This window comes from Saccoglossus kowalevskii, chromosome 3, assembly GCF_978046115.1.
Source record: "Saccoglossus kowalevskii chromosome 3, keSacKowa6.1, whole genome shotgun sequence".
Lineage (NCBI taxonomy): Eukaryota > Metazoa > Hemichordata > Enteropneusta > Harrimaniidae > Saccoglossus > Saccoglossus kowalevskii.
Window position 1 is genome coordinate 8,767,463 of NC_140643.1, and position 14,989 is coordinate 8,782,451.

Sequence of the window (14,989 nt, forward strand, 5' to 3'; positions counted from 1 at the left end):
ATTATTTAAACCATTCAGTGCGCAAATTCAGTAAACACCCATTGTTTAAACCATTCAGTGTGTAAATTAAGTAAACACCCATTGTTTAAACCATTCAGTGCACATATTAAGTAAACACCCATTGTTTAAACCATTCAGTGGGCAAATTAAGTAAACACCTATTATTTAAACCATTCAGTGCACACATTAAGTAAACACCCATTGTTTAAATCATTTAGTGGGCAAATTAAGTAAACACCCATTGTTTAAACCATTCAGTGAGCAAATTAAGTAAACACCTATTGTTTAAACCATTCAGTGAGCAAATTAAGTAAACACCTATTGTTTAAACCATTCAGTGCACACATTAAGTAAACACCCATTGTTTAAACCATTCAGTGCGTAAATTAAGTAAACACCTATTGTTTAAACCATTCAGTGTGCAAATTAAGTAAACACCCATTGTTTAAACCATTCAGTGCATAAATTAAGTAAACACCCATTGTTTAAACCATTCAGTGTGTAAATTAAGTAAACACCCATTGTTTAAACCATTCAGTGCGCAAATTAAGTAAACACCCATTATTTAAACCATTCAGTGCGCAAATTCAGTAAACACCCATTGTTTAAACCATTCAGTGTGTAAATTAAGTAAACACCCGTTGTTTAAACCATTCAGTGTGTAAATTAAGTAAACACCCATTGTTTAAACCATTCAGTGCGCAAATTAAGTAAACACCCATTATTTAAACCATTCAGTGCGCAAATTAAGTAAACACCCATTATTTAAACCATTCAGTGCGCAAATTCAGTAAACACCCATTGTTTAAACCATTCAGTGCGTAAATTAAGTAAACACCCATTATTTAAACCATTCAGTGTGCAAATTCAGTAAACACCCATTGTTTAAACCATTCAGTGCGCAAATTCAGTAAACACCCATTGTTTAAACCATTCAGTGCGCAAATTAAAGCGAACCTAAATGCGGCCTTAATTTATAGTTGTGTACATTCTAAACTGTATTTGAAATAATATTGCAGTGGTTTAATTTTGTTTTAATTATAACTGTAGCTTGGATAGGCATTTGAAGTGCTTGCCATGGAGGCCATTCATGGAGGGGAATAATTAACGAACGAACATATTTAACATCCGGGTACTTTTCAAAGCTATGACGTTTTAGTATCTGATCGCATTCGTATACGCCATTGTACATAGCCGTTCATGCTGCCAAGCATTGTGTACTACTAGTATAAACTCAACTTTTATATGCACAATGTGCTTTTTAAAATTTGGGTTAGAGCCTTATGCGTTTGAACCACAGTATTCTGAGAGTGAAAGCCCAATTGCGTCAAAGTATCGTACTTCCCCGATCTTAAGACCCTCCCGAGTATGAAGCCCATCCCTATGTTTTTACTTGGTATTTATCGAGTTGAGGGCATTCACGATTATAAGCCCAGAGTGTTTTTACTGGGCGTCGACTATATTCTTTAAAATATGCGTGTAAAATGTGTGTTTCATTTCATAATAATCATTAGTTTGGTTCATGCTTTTAGTTTTATGAGAAAACTCGCATTACTTTCAAGTTCAGAGTGCATGGCGAACGTACACAACGTGATTCGCATCGTTTCTATTCTGTCATTTACTCAGGATGAACATCGATGTTGCAATTCTGGAGTAATCCATATTTCTTTGAGTAGTAGCCTTCGAAAAGCCAAAAATGTGTTCGTCAAGGCGTGTACCTGGTTATTGGGCATGGTTTACTTTGAGACTATTATGAAAGGCCTAGGTTTTGAATGATGAGACATGTTGGCGACCGAGAAAGGTGTTTAAATTCTTCCTCCACACTCAGTTTACCCACGGTTACTATTAACCGTCGTTTATATTTCGGAAATTGCTAATCGCCAGTGTTTAGGGGAAAAAAAATCATCGTTTTTTCGTTGCAATCAGTGCTACAGATCGCATTTTAACATTGCAGTAATTCACTTCCGCATTTCGTTAAAGAATCATCGTCAATAATCGGAAAATTTCATCATTACGACACATCATTTTGATTGGTTAATGAAAGACATGACCTGTTATGTCAGAGGATGTTGTTCCAGGTCAAATCGTGCTGAAAAACCTCATGGTGGAAAATTGTTTTGCGTCGAGAGTTTGCGTAGGATCAAAAACATTCCAAAACGAAGATAATGATAAATGCCTTCGTCCACTGTTTCCTCACAGACCCTACCCATTATTTCACCGTAAATTCAGACGGTATGTAAATCGTATTGTAATAAAATGTGTGTGTTTTTTATGAACATGTTTGTTTCTTCATTGTAAGTATCATTCAAATCAATGACGCATTTTTTTTTCAAAAATAAGTATTATTTTCCCGAGCCCGGCGTGGTGAACGAATATTTTTTTTGGATAATTTTTCGTTGTCTGCAAGATGGTTACAGTGTTTAACCCCAAAACAAAATCATTTTTTCTGAGTTGGTCCTCGAGTACAAGCTCATCCCTTACTTTCCCTTTACGTGTTCATGCCTCCGGGCTTATGATCAGGGAAGTACGGTACACTTTGACGATTCAGATCAGTTCAGTGTGAGTGATGAGAGTATATCGTTGACGATGCCCCTTGTTTGGATGAAAGTTATATTTCAAATTACACGGAAGTCTGTGAACAATCTGCTTGGTGTTCCTGTGACACTTGTCCCATGATTTGCCAGTGCAGCCCCGTGAATACATGGACAAAAATGTTTCCACCACCACCCTACGATCTCAAGATTGCATACTCCAGCATCCATACTTTGAATAATTTGCACGCCGCACAGTGCAGTACTGGAAACAGCATTTATTAGACAGTTAGACAAAAAACAAAACAAAATGCCTGTCTCGATCAATCGCACATCCATAATGTTTGTATGTTGATATGCTTGTAAATAACATTAACGTAAAAGTCAAAACAACCTAGACTAGAAGTCAATTCACCAGTCCAGCCAGCTATGGCTCCCTAAGTTGCTTATATTTAATCAGATACTATTTCGTCATCATGCTTTGTTACCTTACCTGTTTATACCTCATGAGGGCGTTTTTTTTATGGCAAGATGGCGCAAACGGAAGTCCTTCGCAGGTTTATGGTTTCTCATATTTAAATCATCATAACTCTGAAGATAATCATTTTTTTTTATTTTTTTTTCAAATTTATAATCAATATACATAACTTGATAAATACAAACACCAAAATAGGGTCTATTTAGTTCCCCTTTAAGTAAACACTCATTGTTTAAACCATTCAGTGCGCAAATTAAGTAAACACCCATTGTTTAAACCATTCAGTGCGCAAATTGGAGTTTTCGTTTTGAGAGAGTGAAAAAAATAACAAATGCGTTATTTGGCAAAAAAAAAACAGGTCAATCGTTGGGAATTCTAAACCTTTTTTCACATCACCAATTTGTATGCATATCTAATTATATGCATACAAACTGTCCGCAAAGAGTGTTATTGTTAGCCAGAACAGAAGGAGTTAATATGGGAAGCCACAAACTTGAGATGCTACCTTAATATATATTAAATATAACTGACATCAAGAACACTATCATTTGTCAATGTCAGGTTCTAAAACTGTGGTTTGAGTGACAAATTAATGGTTTGTGTGACAAATTAATGGTTTGTGTGACAAATTAATGGTTTTAGTGACAAATTAATGGTTTGTGTGACAAATTAATGTTTAACACATTCTATAATGTGATCAAAATATAGGCCTCTATAAACTTTTATTACTCCAAAATTGCAGATAGTTTCGAACTCATGGAATTATTATTTTTTCAATGCTACAAGCAGTGATGTGAATGTCACAGTTTAGCAGTGATGTGAATGTCACAGTTTAGCTGTGATGTGAATGTCACAGTTTAGCTGTGATGTGAATGTCACAGTTTAGCTGTGATGTGAATGTCACAGTTTAGCTGTGATGTGAATGTCACAGTTTAGCTGTGATGTGAATGTCACAGTTTAGCTGTGATGTGAATGTCACAGTTTAGCTGTGACGTGAATGTCACAGTTTAGCTGTGACGTGAATGTCACAGTTTAGCTGTGACGTGAATGTCACAGTTTAGCTGTGACGTGAATGTCACAGTTTAGCTGTGACGTGAATGTCACAGTTTAGCTGTGACGTGAATGTCACAGTTTAGCTGTGACGTGAATGTCACAGTTTAGCTGTGACGTGAATGTCACAGTTTAGCAGTGATGTGAATGTCACAGTTTAGCAGTGATGTGAATGTCACAGTTTAGCAGTGATGTGAATGTCACAGTTTAGCTGTGATGTGAATGTCACAGTTTAGCAGTGATGTGAATGTCACAGTTTAGCTGTGATGTGAATGTCACAGTTTAGCTGTGATGTGAATGTCACAGTTTAGCTGTGATGTGAATGTCACAGTTTAGCTGTGATGTGAATGTCACAGTTTAGCTGTGATGTGAATGTCACAGTTTAGCAGTGATGTGAATGTCACAGTTTAGCTGTGATGTGAATGTCACAGTTTAGCTGTGATGTGAATGTCACAGTTTAGCTGTGATGTGAATGTCACAGTTTAGCTGTGATGTGAATGTCACAGTTTAGCAGTGATGTGAATGTCACAGTTTAGCTGTGATGTGAATGTCACAGTTTAGCAGTGATGTGAATGTCACAGTTTAGCTGTGATGTGAATGTCACAGTTTAGCTGTGATGTGAATGTCACAGTTTAGCTGTGATGTGAATGTCACAGTTTAGCTGTGATGTGAATGTCACAGTTTAGCTGTGATGTGAATGTCACAGTTTAGCAGTGATGTGAATGTCACAGTTTAGCTGTGATGTGAATGTCACAGTTTAGCTGTGATGTGAATGTCACAGTTTAGCTGTGATGTGAATGTCACAGTTTAGCTGTGATGTGAATGTCACAGTTTAGCTGTGATGTGAATGTCACAGTTTAGCAGTGATGTGAATGTCACAGTTTAGCTGTGATGTGAATGTCACAGTTTAGCTGTGATGTGAATGTCACAGTTTAGCTGTGATGTGAATGTCACAGTTTAGCTGTGATGTGAATGTCACAGTTTAGCAGTGATGTGAATGTCACAGTTTAGCTGTGATGTGAATGTCACAGTTTAGCAGTGATGTGAATGTCACAGTTTAGCTGTGATGTGAATGTCACAGTTTAGCTGTGATGTGAATGTCACAGTTTAGCTGTGATGTGAATGTCACAGTTTAGCTGTGATGTGAATGTCACAGTTTAGCTGTGATGTGAATGTCACAGTTTAGCAGTGATGTGAATGTCACAGTTTAGCTGTGATGTGAATGTCACAGTTTAGCTGTGATGTGAATGTCACAGTTTAGCTGTGATGTGAATGTCACAGTTTAGCTGTGATGTGAATGTCACAGTTTAGCTGTGATGTGAATGTCACAGTTTAGCTGTGATGTGAATGTCACAGTTTAGCTGTGATGTGAATGTCACAGTTTAGCTGTGAGCAGAAATGCTTTTGATTTCTCAAAACTACTTTTCTTGAAAAAAAGATTGATTGTAATTTGAAAAACAAAACAAAAAACACTTGGGCCAATATGTAAACAGCATTTATCCAGTGAGTTCATCAGATCTGACCATGCTTAGAAAGTACTAGTTAAATTGTTTTTGCATTATTATTATTCCAAAAAAGAATTCAATTCTACTTTTTCGTTTACAGTACTCAAACCTATACAGTTGTCTATCAGTCACAGTCGTATGAACAACATTAAACACATCATTAGCGTCATGTGTAGTTGAGGCCAATATTTTTTGTTTTTAACTACCTGTTAGATATTTTAAAGCAAGGAAGTGTTTCCCATGTATATCCCATTTACATTTGTATGATGCATGTTCTCTTTCTATGTAGTTGATGAAACCCGGGTCAAACTTGATAATCAAGGTCCAGATTACATCAATGCTAACTTTGTTACTGTAAGTATAATTATTTATTATTATACATCTGTCAGCGTAACGCCATACGTTACAGGGTGTGGTAATTTTGCGGTATTTTACGGGGTATTTTCATCCTACCATATAAGAAAATGCAAATTCCAAATATGGAATGATTACACACCTAAGTGTTCTCTAATAATAAAAATCCAAGCAACAATACCCAACTATAATGGCAGCCACCTTGTTTTGACCAGAATCCATACACAGAAGTTCGCTGATACTGTTCTAAACTTTTTGGATTTCGGCATTCCCATGATGTATCCTTGGAAGGAAAAGATGTATAATAATAGGGTTATTATGAAGATACCTCTCATTGACCCATGCTGCGTGTTAGTCGATACTGCCGCTGTACTGTCTTTGTGCATACTTTAAGGTATCCTTGTAATAACCTTATATTATACCTTATGTTCAAGGTCATCAGTGACGTTGATTTCTTTATTGCACATGTACAGTTAGTGTTTACAAAAAAACCAGAATGTTTTCTGCTTCACATTTATGTTTTGTTTATTTATATAGCATAATAAAACATATAATTAATGTATTGTTGTTCAATATTCAGTTTTAATGACCCAAGGAGTGCCTCGGCCAATAATTTGGTTATTAAAAATAAATATTTTCCTCCACTTTATTTGTTTTTAGAATTCCTTAGAATTTGGAGTGATGCTGGAAAAATATAGTGATACCAGCACAGCCAATTAAATACTAGTAGCATGTAATCTGCACATTAAATACTAGTAGCATGTAATCTGCACATTATTTTCTTATTTATTCTTGGCAGGGTGTTGATGATGCAGCTAAAGTGTACATAGCTTCCCAAGCACCATTACCGAATACAGTTGTAGACTTTTGGCGAATGATGTGGCATTACAAAGTAGAGATTATTGTAATGGCTTGTAAAACTGTGGAAAATGGAAAGGTAAATAATAACGTTTATGAGAGCTAAATGTGATTAAGTTTTTTCATACAAATATTAGAATCAGCAAATCAGGTATGTAATTGACAAGTGGGTACAATGCAGTACAAATTATGAACTTACCATGTAATAAATATCACCATATTCTTTTATTGATTGAAAATAAAGACTATTACTCACAGGTGTCTGATAATTAGGAGGTCACTTCATACTTTATTTACAGATTCATAGCCATCTTTATACTTTTTACTTCTTCCTGAATAATCCAGTTGATTTAGAAACTTCATACATATGTACTTCAGGTAGACCTCATTTTGTGACAATATTTTCAAATTCCTAAGTTTGATGAATATTTTTGGTAATAAGTAATATTTTAAACTTCCTGAAAACTGCAAGTCTAATTGCTTTGATATTTGATATACAGGTACCTTAACTTTAAGTGGACCTCTCTCAGTTTTGTTCATTTCCTGACGATATTTTCAATTCTCTAATTCTGATGTGTACTTTGTTTTCATTTTTGGCAATTTCTGACATCTTTTTGAAAACGTCAATTGTTTTAATATTTTATATGTAGGTGCTTTGGATAGATCACATTGATTTCGTCCTCTGTCAGATTAATTTATTTAGTGTTGATAAATTATCCAAAATTCTTTTAATGGCTAGACTGATATTTCTATTTTTCATTATGCATCTAAAAACAGCAGAGTGATGTCAGCTGACAGACTGCTTGTTATTTATATGATACATTGTTCACTGATGGATCCATATATCACATAATTCATGTTTTCCCACAGGACACTTTTAATATTCATAATTGCCTAATTCTTTTTAATTAATATGTGTGATCTTCTTTCATTTTTCCTGTTTTTCAGGCTAAATGTGAGAAATACTGGCCAGAACTAGATGATGAGAAGGTTTTTGGGTTATTTACAATAACTTTGGTAAACACATTTTTTATAGCACATTGTTCTAGAAAATTGACAAATTTCTCAATATGCAAATTAGATGTGCTTTTCAATTTGCAAAATAGATGTATTTCTGGATATGCAAATTAGTTGTACTCTCAATATGCAAAATAGATGTACTTCTCAGTATGCAAATTAGTTGTACTCTCAATATGCAAAATAGATGTACTTCTCAATATGCAAATTAGATGTACTTCTCAATATGCAAATTAGATGTACTTCTCAATATGCAAAATAGATGTACTTCTCAATATGCAAATTAGATGTACTTCTCAATATGCAAATTAGATGTACTTCTGGATATGCAGATTAGATGTTCTCAATATGCAAAATAGATGTACTTCTCAATATGCAAATTAGATGTGCTTCTCAATATGCAAATTAGATGTGCCTCTCAATATGCAAAATAGATGTACTTCTCAATATGCAAAATAGACTTTATTGTATATACATATATATATTACTCGCCGTGTGTTCTTTGTTTTAAATAGGCATCTGAAAAGCGTTTGAGTCAGAATGTTGTGGTCAGAGAAATTTGTGCACGAAAGGGTGATGTAAGTAATACGCCTTCTTATTTTTGGAGTGGTGGGGGGATGACACAAACACGGGCTTCACTGAAAATTTGAAAACATTTCATAAAAGCTGATAGTTTTTATAATTATTGCTTACTTATTTATTAACATAGCTACAACTCATGTATTTAACAGCTACTTGCATGTAGCTTCAGCACACACAAAATGCATACAATAATATTTTAATCCATAAAACCATACCATTTAAAGTCATTAGCATTATTTTCCAATTTGTTTTAGGAACAACGTAAATTTACTCAGTTTCACTATCAAGCCTGGCCGGATCATGGTATACCGTCATCTTCATTGCCAATCATAAATATGATAAAGGCATTTAGAAAACTGCAGCCTCATGATAATATACCTATAGTAATACATTGTAGGTAAGTTGTGCTAACTCATAAAACCTCTCAGTCTCAGGGAGGTGTATTTTTCTTTCTCTCAGGGAGCTATAATATTTCTCAATGCTGTTTCTCACTCTCAGGGAGGTGTTTCTCACTTTCTCAGAGTTGTGCATTTCACTCCCAAGGAGCTTTGTTTCTCACTTCCAGAAAACTGTGTTTCTCACTCTATTTGCTGGATTCTATTCTCACTGAATCATCTATCCAGCAAAAATAGCGAAAATAAAGAATTCTTCATTAAGCTGCTCCTACTGATTCACAATATGCTTTTCTTTACAGTGCTGGTTGTGGCAGAACTGGAGCTATTATTGTTCTAGACTTAGTTATGAAACTGTTAGAAATGGAAGTAAGTTTATATAGTCTATTGGAAGGTTTGACCTGTGCATTACTAAAGTATATTAAGTCATGGCTGTCAATTCTGCGTGGGCTTATTGCTAACAAATTAGAGATCACATATGCGCAAAGGCCACACATATAACCTTTTATTACATCAAGACAAGATCAAGATTTGAAAAACTTACATAACTGTGAAAGTATTATATAATTCATGTAGGATTGGCTTATGTTTGGTGTTGGATTAGTGTTGGATTTTTGGATTAGTGTTGGATTTTTGGATTAGTGGTGGATTTGTGATTTATCATATGATAATTTAACAATGGCTTGATGATCTAAGAAAAGGGATTTAATACAATTGTTTGGAAAATATGTATGTGAAGTTTGTTTTGATGCTGATGGTATATGTACGTCCATCCTACATAAATCATAGTGGAAGTGACTTTTGGTGATTTCTTCATCTCTATGCAATATTTAAATTCTGGTGAGACTTGAAACCATCCACATAATTTAATCTCTTTTGTTATGTCTGTCTATTTGTTAAATTGTCATATGATTAATTAATCCTATTGTCATTCATATGCTCACTATATCAACTATTTAATCTAATGTGTCTTTGGTGGTCTGACAATTATCACTTTTGTTATTACTTACAGAAAATAGAGGAAACATTTGATTTATTCAATCTCATTGATAATATGAGACGCCAACGCCCAGCCATAGTACAAACCAGGGTAAGCTATAATCTCATAAACTTACCCATAATTAACATTTCCTGTCTCACCCATCTGTGGATATTATCATTTACAATACAACGTGACTGTACATACTTGTGGAGAGTATTTATTGTAATTTTGTCTGACTTTATAATATGATAATTACATGTTGACCTGAAGTACATGTAAATTGTGCCTTATAGGATCAATATGAGTTTGTGCATCTCGCTGTATCAGAGTTAATGATTGAAGAAATAAAGAGTAAACATCAGAATCTTACTGGACATACTTATGAAAACATTCAGTGTGAAAATCCGGTAAATATGATCAGATTTGTATCGAATACAAGGATTGATTGGTCTCATGATCACAAAAATAAATGACATTAACATTTTTAGAAATACCACATGTCAATGAGTTAGTTTTTGATCAAACAAGGTCCGCAATATGGATTTATGGTTAAGGCTTTGTGCATGTGTCCATGCGTGCATTTAAAGCTATATTTCAGACACCAATTGACCAAGGTTTTCACTCAGCTGTTAAATTCTACGTCACACACCAAAACTCTTATTACTTGCACTCAATCAAAGAACAGAGTGTTCTTGCTTATTTGCAAATCATGTTGAAAATGTTTTTCTTTTTCAATGAGGTGATTACCTTACTTATTTCCGTCTATTTAATCAAACCTTTTCAAGAACACTCTGTGTTCTGTCTCTATATGGCCACAAACACAATTCATTACTATACACACAGTATACATACACAATACATCAATGGTATATGTACAATACATTACTAGTGTACTCACAGTATGCATACACAATACATCAATGGTATATGTACAATACATTACTAGTGTACTCACAGTATACATACACAATACATCACTAGTATATGTACAATACATTACTAGTGTACTCACAGTATGCATACACAATACATCAATGGTATATGTACAATACATTACTAGTGTACTCACAGTATACATACACAATACATCACTAGTATATGTACAACACATTACTAGTGTACTCACAGTATGCATACACAATACATCAATGGTATATGTACAATACATTACTAGTGTACTCACAGTATACATACACAATACATCACTAGTATATGTACAATACATTACTAGTGTACTCACAGTATACATACACAATACATCAATGGTATATGTACAATACATTACTAGTGTACTCACAGTATACATACACAATACATCACTAGTATATGTACAATACATTACTAGTGTACTCACAGTATGCATACACAATACATCAATGGTATATGTACAATACATTACTAGTGTACTCACAGTATACATACACAATACATCTATGGTATATGTACAATACATTACTAGTGTACTCACAGTATACATACACAATACATCACTAGTATATGTACAATACATTACTAGTGTACTCACAGTATGCATACACAATACATCAATGGTATATGTACAACACATTACTAGTGTACTCACAGTATGCATACACAATACATCAATGGTATATGTACAATACATTACTAGTGTACTCACAGTATGCATACACAATACATCAATGGTATATGTACAACACATTACTAGTGTACTCACAGTATGCATACACAATACATCAATGGTATATGTACAATACATTACTAGTGTACTCACAGTATACATACACAATACATCACCGGTATATGTACAACACATTACTAGTGTACTCACAGTATACATACACAATACATCAATGGTATATGTACAATACATTACTAGTGTACTCACAGTATACATACACAATACATCACCGGTATATGTACAACACATTACTAGTGTACTCACAGTATACATACACAATACATCACTAGTATATGTACAATACATTACTAGTGTACTCACAGTATACATACACAATACATCAATGGTATATGTACAATACATTACTAGTGTACTCACAGTATACATACACAATACATCAATGGTATATGTACAATACATTACTAGTGTACTCACAGTATACATACACAATACATCACTAGTATATGTACAATACATTACTAGTGTACTCACAGTATACATACACAATACATCAATGGTATATGTACAATACATTACTAGTGTACTCACAGTATACATACACAATACATCAATGGTATATGTACAATACATTACTAGTGTACTCACAGTATACATACACAATACATCAATGGTATATGTACAATACATTACTGTACTCACAGTATACATACACAATACATCACTAGTATATGTACAATACATTACTAGTGTACTCACAGTATACATACACAATACATCAATGGTATATGTACAATACATTACTAGTGTACTCACAGTATACATACACAATACATCAATGGTATATGTACAATACATTACTAGTGTACTCACAGTATACATACACAATACATCAATGGTATATGTACAATACATTACTGTACTCACAGTATACATACACAATACATCAATGGTATATGTACAATACATTACTAGTGTACTCACAGTATACATACACAATACATCAATGGTATATGTACAATACATTACTGTACTCACAGTATACATACACAATACATCAATGGTATATGTACAATACATTACTAGTGTACTCACAGTATACATACACAATACATCACTGGTATATGTACAATACATTACTAGTGTACTCACAGTATACATACACAATACATCAATGGTATATGTACAATACATTACTAGTGTACTCACAGTATACATACACAATACATCAATGGTATATGTACAATACATTACTGTACTCACAGTATACATACACAATACATCAATGGTATATGTACAATACATTACTAGTGTACTCACAGTATACATACACAATACATCAATGGTATATGTACAATACATTACTGTACTCACAGTATACATACACAATACATCAATGGTATATGTACAATACATTACTAGTGTACTCACAGTATACATACACAATACATCAATGGTATATGTACAATACATTACTAGTGTACTCACAGTATACATACACAATACATCAATGGTATATGTACAATACATTACTGTACTCACAGTATACATACACAATACATCACCGGTATATGTACAACACATTACTAGTGTACTCACAGTATACATACACAATACATCAATGGTATATGTACAATACATTACTAGTGTATTCACAGTATACATACACAATACATCAATGGTATATGTACAATACATTACTAGTGTACTCACAGTATACATACACAATACATCAATGGTATATGTACAATACATTACTAGTGTACTCACAGTATACATACACAATACATCGCTGGTATATGTACAATACATTACTACTGTACTCACAGTATACATACACAATACATCAATGGTATATGTACAATACATTACTAGTGTACTCACAGTATACATACACAATACATCGCTGGTATATGTACAATACATTACTACTGTACTCACAGTATACATACACAATACATCAATGGTATATGTACAATACATTACTAGTGTACTCACAGTATACATACACAATACATCAATGGTATATGTACAATACATTACTAGTGTACTCACAGTATACATACACAATACATCAATGGTATATGTACAATACATTACTAGTGTACTCACAGTATACATACACAATACATCAATGGTATATGTACAATACATTACTAGTGTACTCACAGTATACATACACAATACATCAATGGTATATGTACAATACATTACTAGTGTACTCACAGTATACATACACAATACATCAATGGTATATGTACAATACATTACTAGTGTACTCACAGTATACATACACAATACATCAATGGTATATGTACAATACATTACTAGTGTACTCACAGTATACATACACAATACATCAATGGTATATGTACAATACATTACTAGTGTACTCACAGTATACATACACAATACATCAATGGTATATGTACAATACATTACTAGTGTACTCACAGTATACATACACAATACATCAATGGTATATGTACAATACATTACTAGTGTACTCACAGTATACATACACAATACATCAATGGTATATGTACAATACATTACTAGTGTACTCACAGTATACATACACAATACATCAATGGTATATGTACAATACATTACTGTACTCACAGTATACATACACAATACATCAATGGTATATGTACAATACATTACTAGTGTACTCACAGTATACATACACAATACATCGCTGGTATATGTACAATACATTACTAGTGTACTCACAGTATACATACACAATACATCAATGGTGTATGTACAATTCATTACTGTACTCACAGTATACATACACAATACATCAATGGTATATGTACAATACATTACTAGTGTACTCACAGTATACATACACAATACATCGCTGGTATATGTACAATACATTACTAGTGTACTCACAGTATACATGCACAATACATCACTGGTATATGTACAATACATTACTAGTGTACTCACAGTATACATACACAATACATCACTGGTATATGTACAATACATTACTAGTGTACTCACAGTATACATACACAATACATCACTGGTATATGTACAATACATTACTAGTGTACTCACAGTATACATACACAATACATCACTGGTATATGTACAATACATTACTTGTGTACTCACAGTATGCATACACAATACATCGCTGGTATATGTACAATACATTACTAGTGTACTCACAGTATACATACACAATACATCAATGGTATATGTACAATACATTACTAGTGTACTCACAGTATACATACACAATACATCAATGGTATATGTACAATACATTACTAGTGTACTCACAGTATACATACACAATACATCAATGGTATATGTACAATACATTACTAGTGTACTCACAGTATACATACACAATACATCACTGGTATATGTACAATACATTACTAGTGTACTCACAGTATACATACACAATACATCACTAGTATATGTACAATACATTACTAGTGTACTCACAGTATACATACACAATACATCACTAGTATATGTACAATACATTACTAGTGTACTCACAGTATACATACACAATACATCACTGGTATATGTACAATACATTACTAGTGTACTCACAGTATACATACACAATACATCAATGGTATATGTA

At 33.4% G+C, this 14,989-nt stretch overlaps 1 protein-coding gene across 1 annotated transcript in view; it reads left to right on the plus strand.

Moving 5' to 3' along the window:
* LOC102804806 (tyrosine-protein phosphatase non-receptor type 22-like) overlaps positions 1 to 14,989 on the plus strand; it is a 64,496-nt gene that overhangs the window by 4,568 nt on the left and 44,939 nt on the right. The window contains exons 3-10 of the mRNA XM_085496729.1: positions 5,854 to 5,918; positions 6,718 to 6,855; positions 7,725 to 7,793; positions 8,309 to 8,371; positions 8,630 to 8,772; positions 9,070 to 9,136; positions 9,780 to 9,857; positions 10,043 to 10,156. Coding sequence (XP_085352855.1) covers positions 5,854 to 5,918; positions 6,718 to 6,855; positions 7,725 to 7,793; positions 8,309 to 8,371; positions 8,630 to 8,772; positions 9,070 to 9,136; positions 9,780 to 9,857; positions 10,043 to 10,156 — 737 coding nt within the window. The remainder of the gene's footprint in view (positions 1 to 5,853; positions 5,919 to 6,717; positions 6,856 to 7,724; positions 7,794 to 8,308; positions 8,372 to 8,629; positions 8,773 to 9,069; positions 9,137 to 9,779; positions 9,858 to 10,042; positions 10,157 to 14,989) is intronic.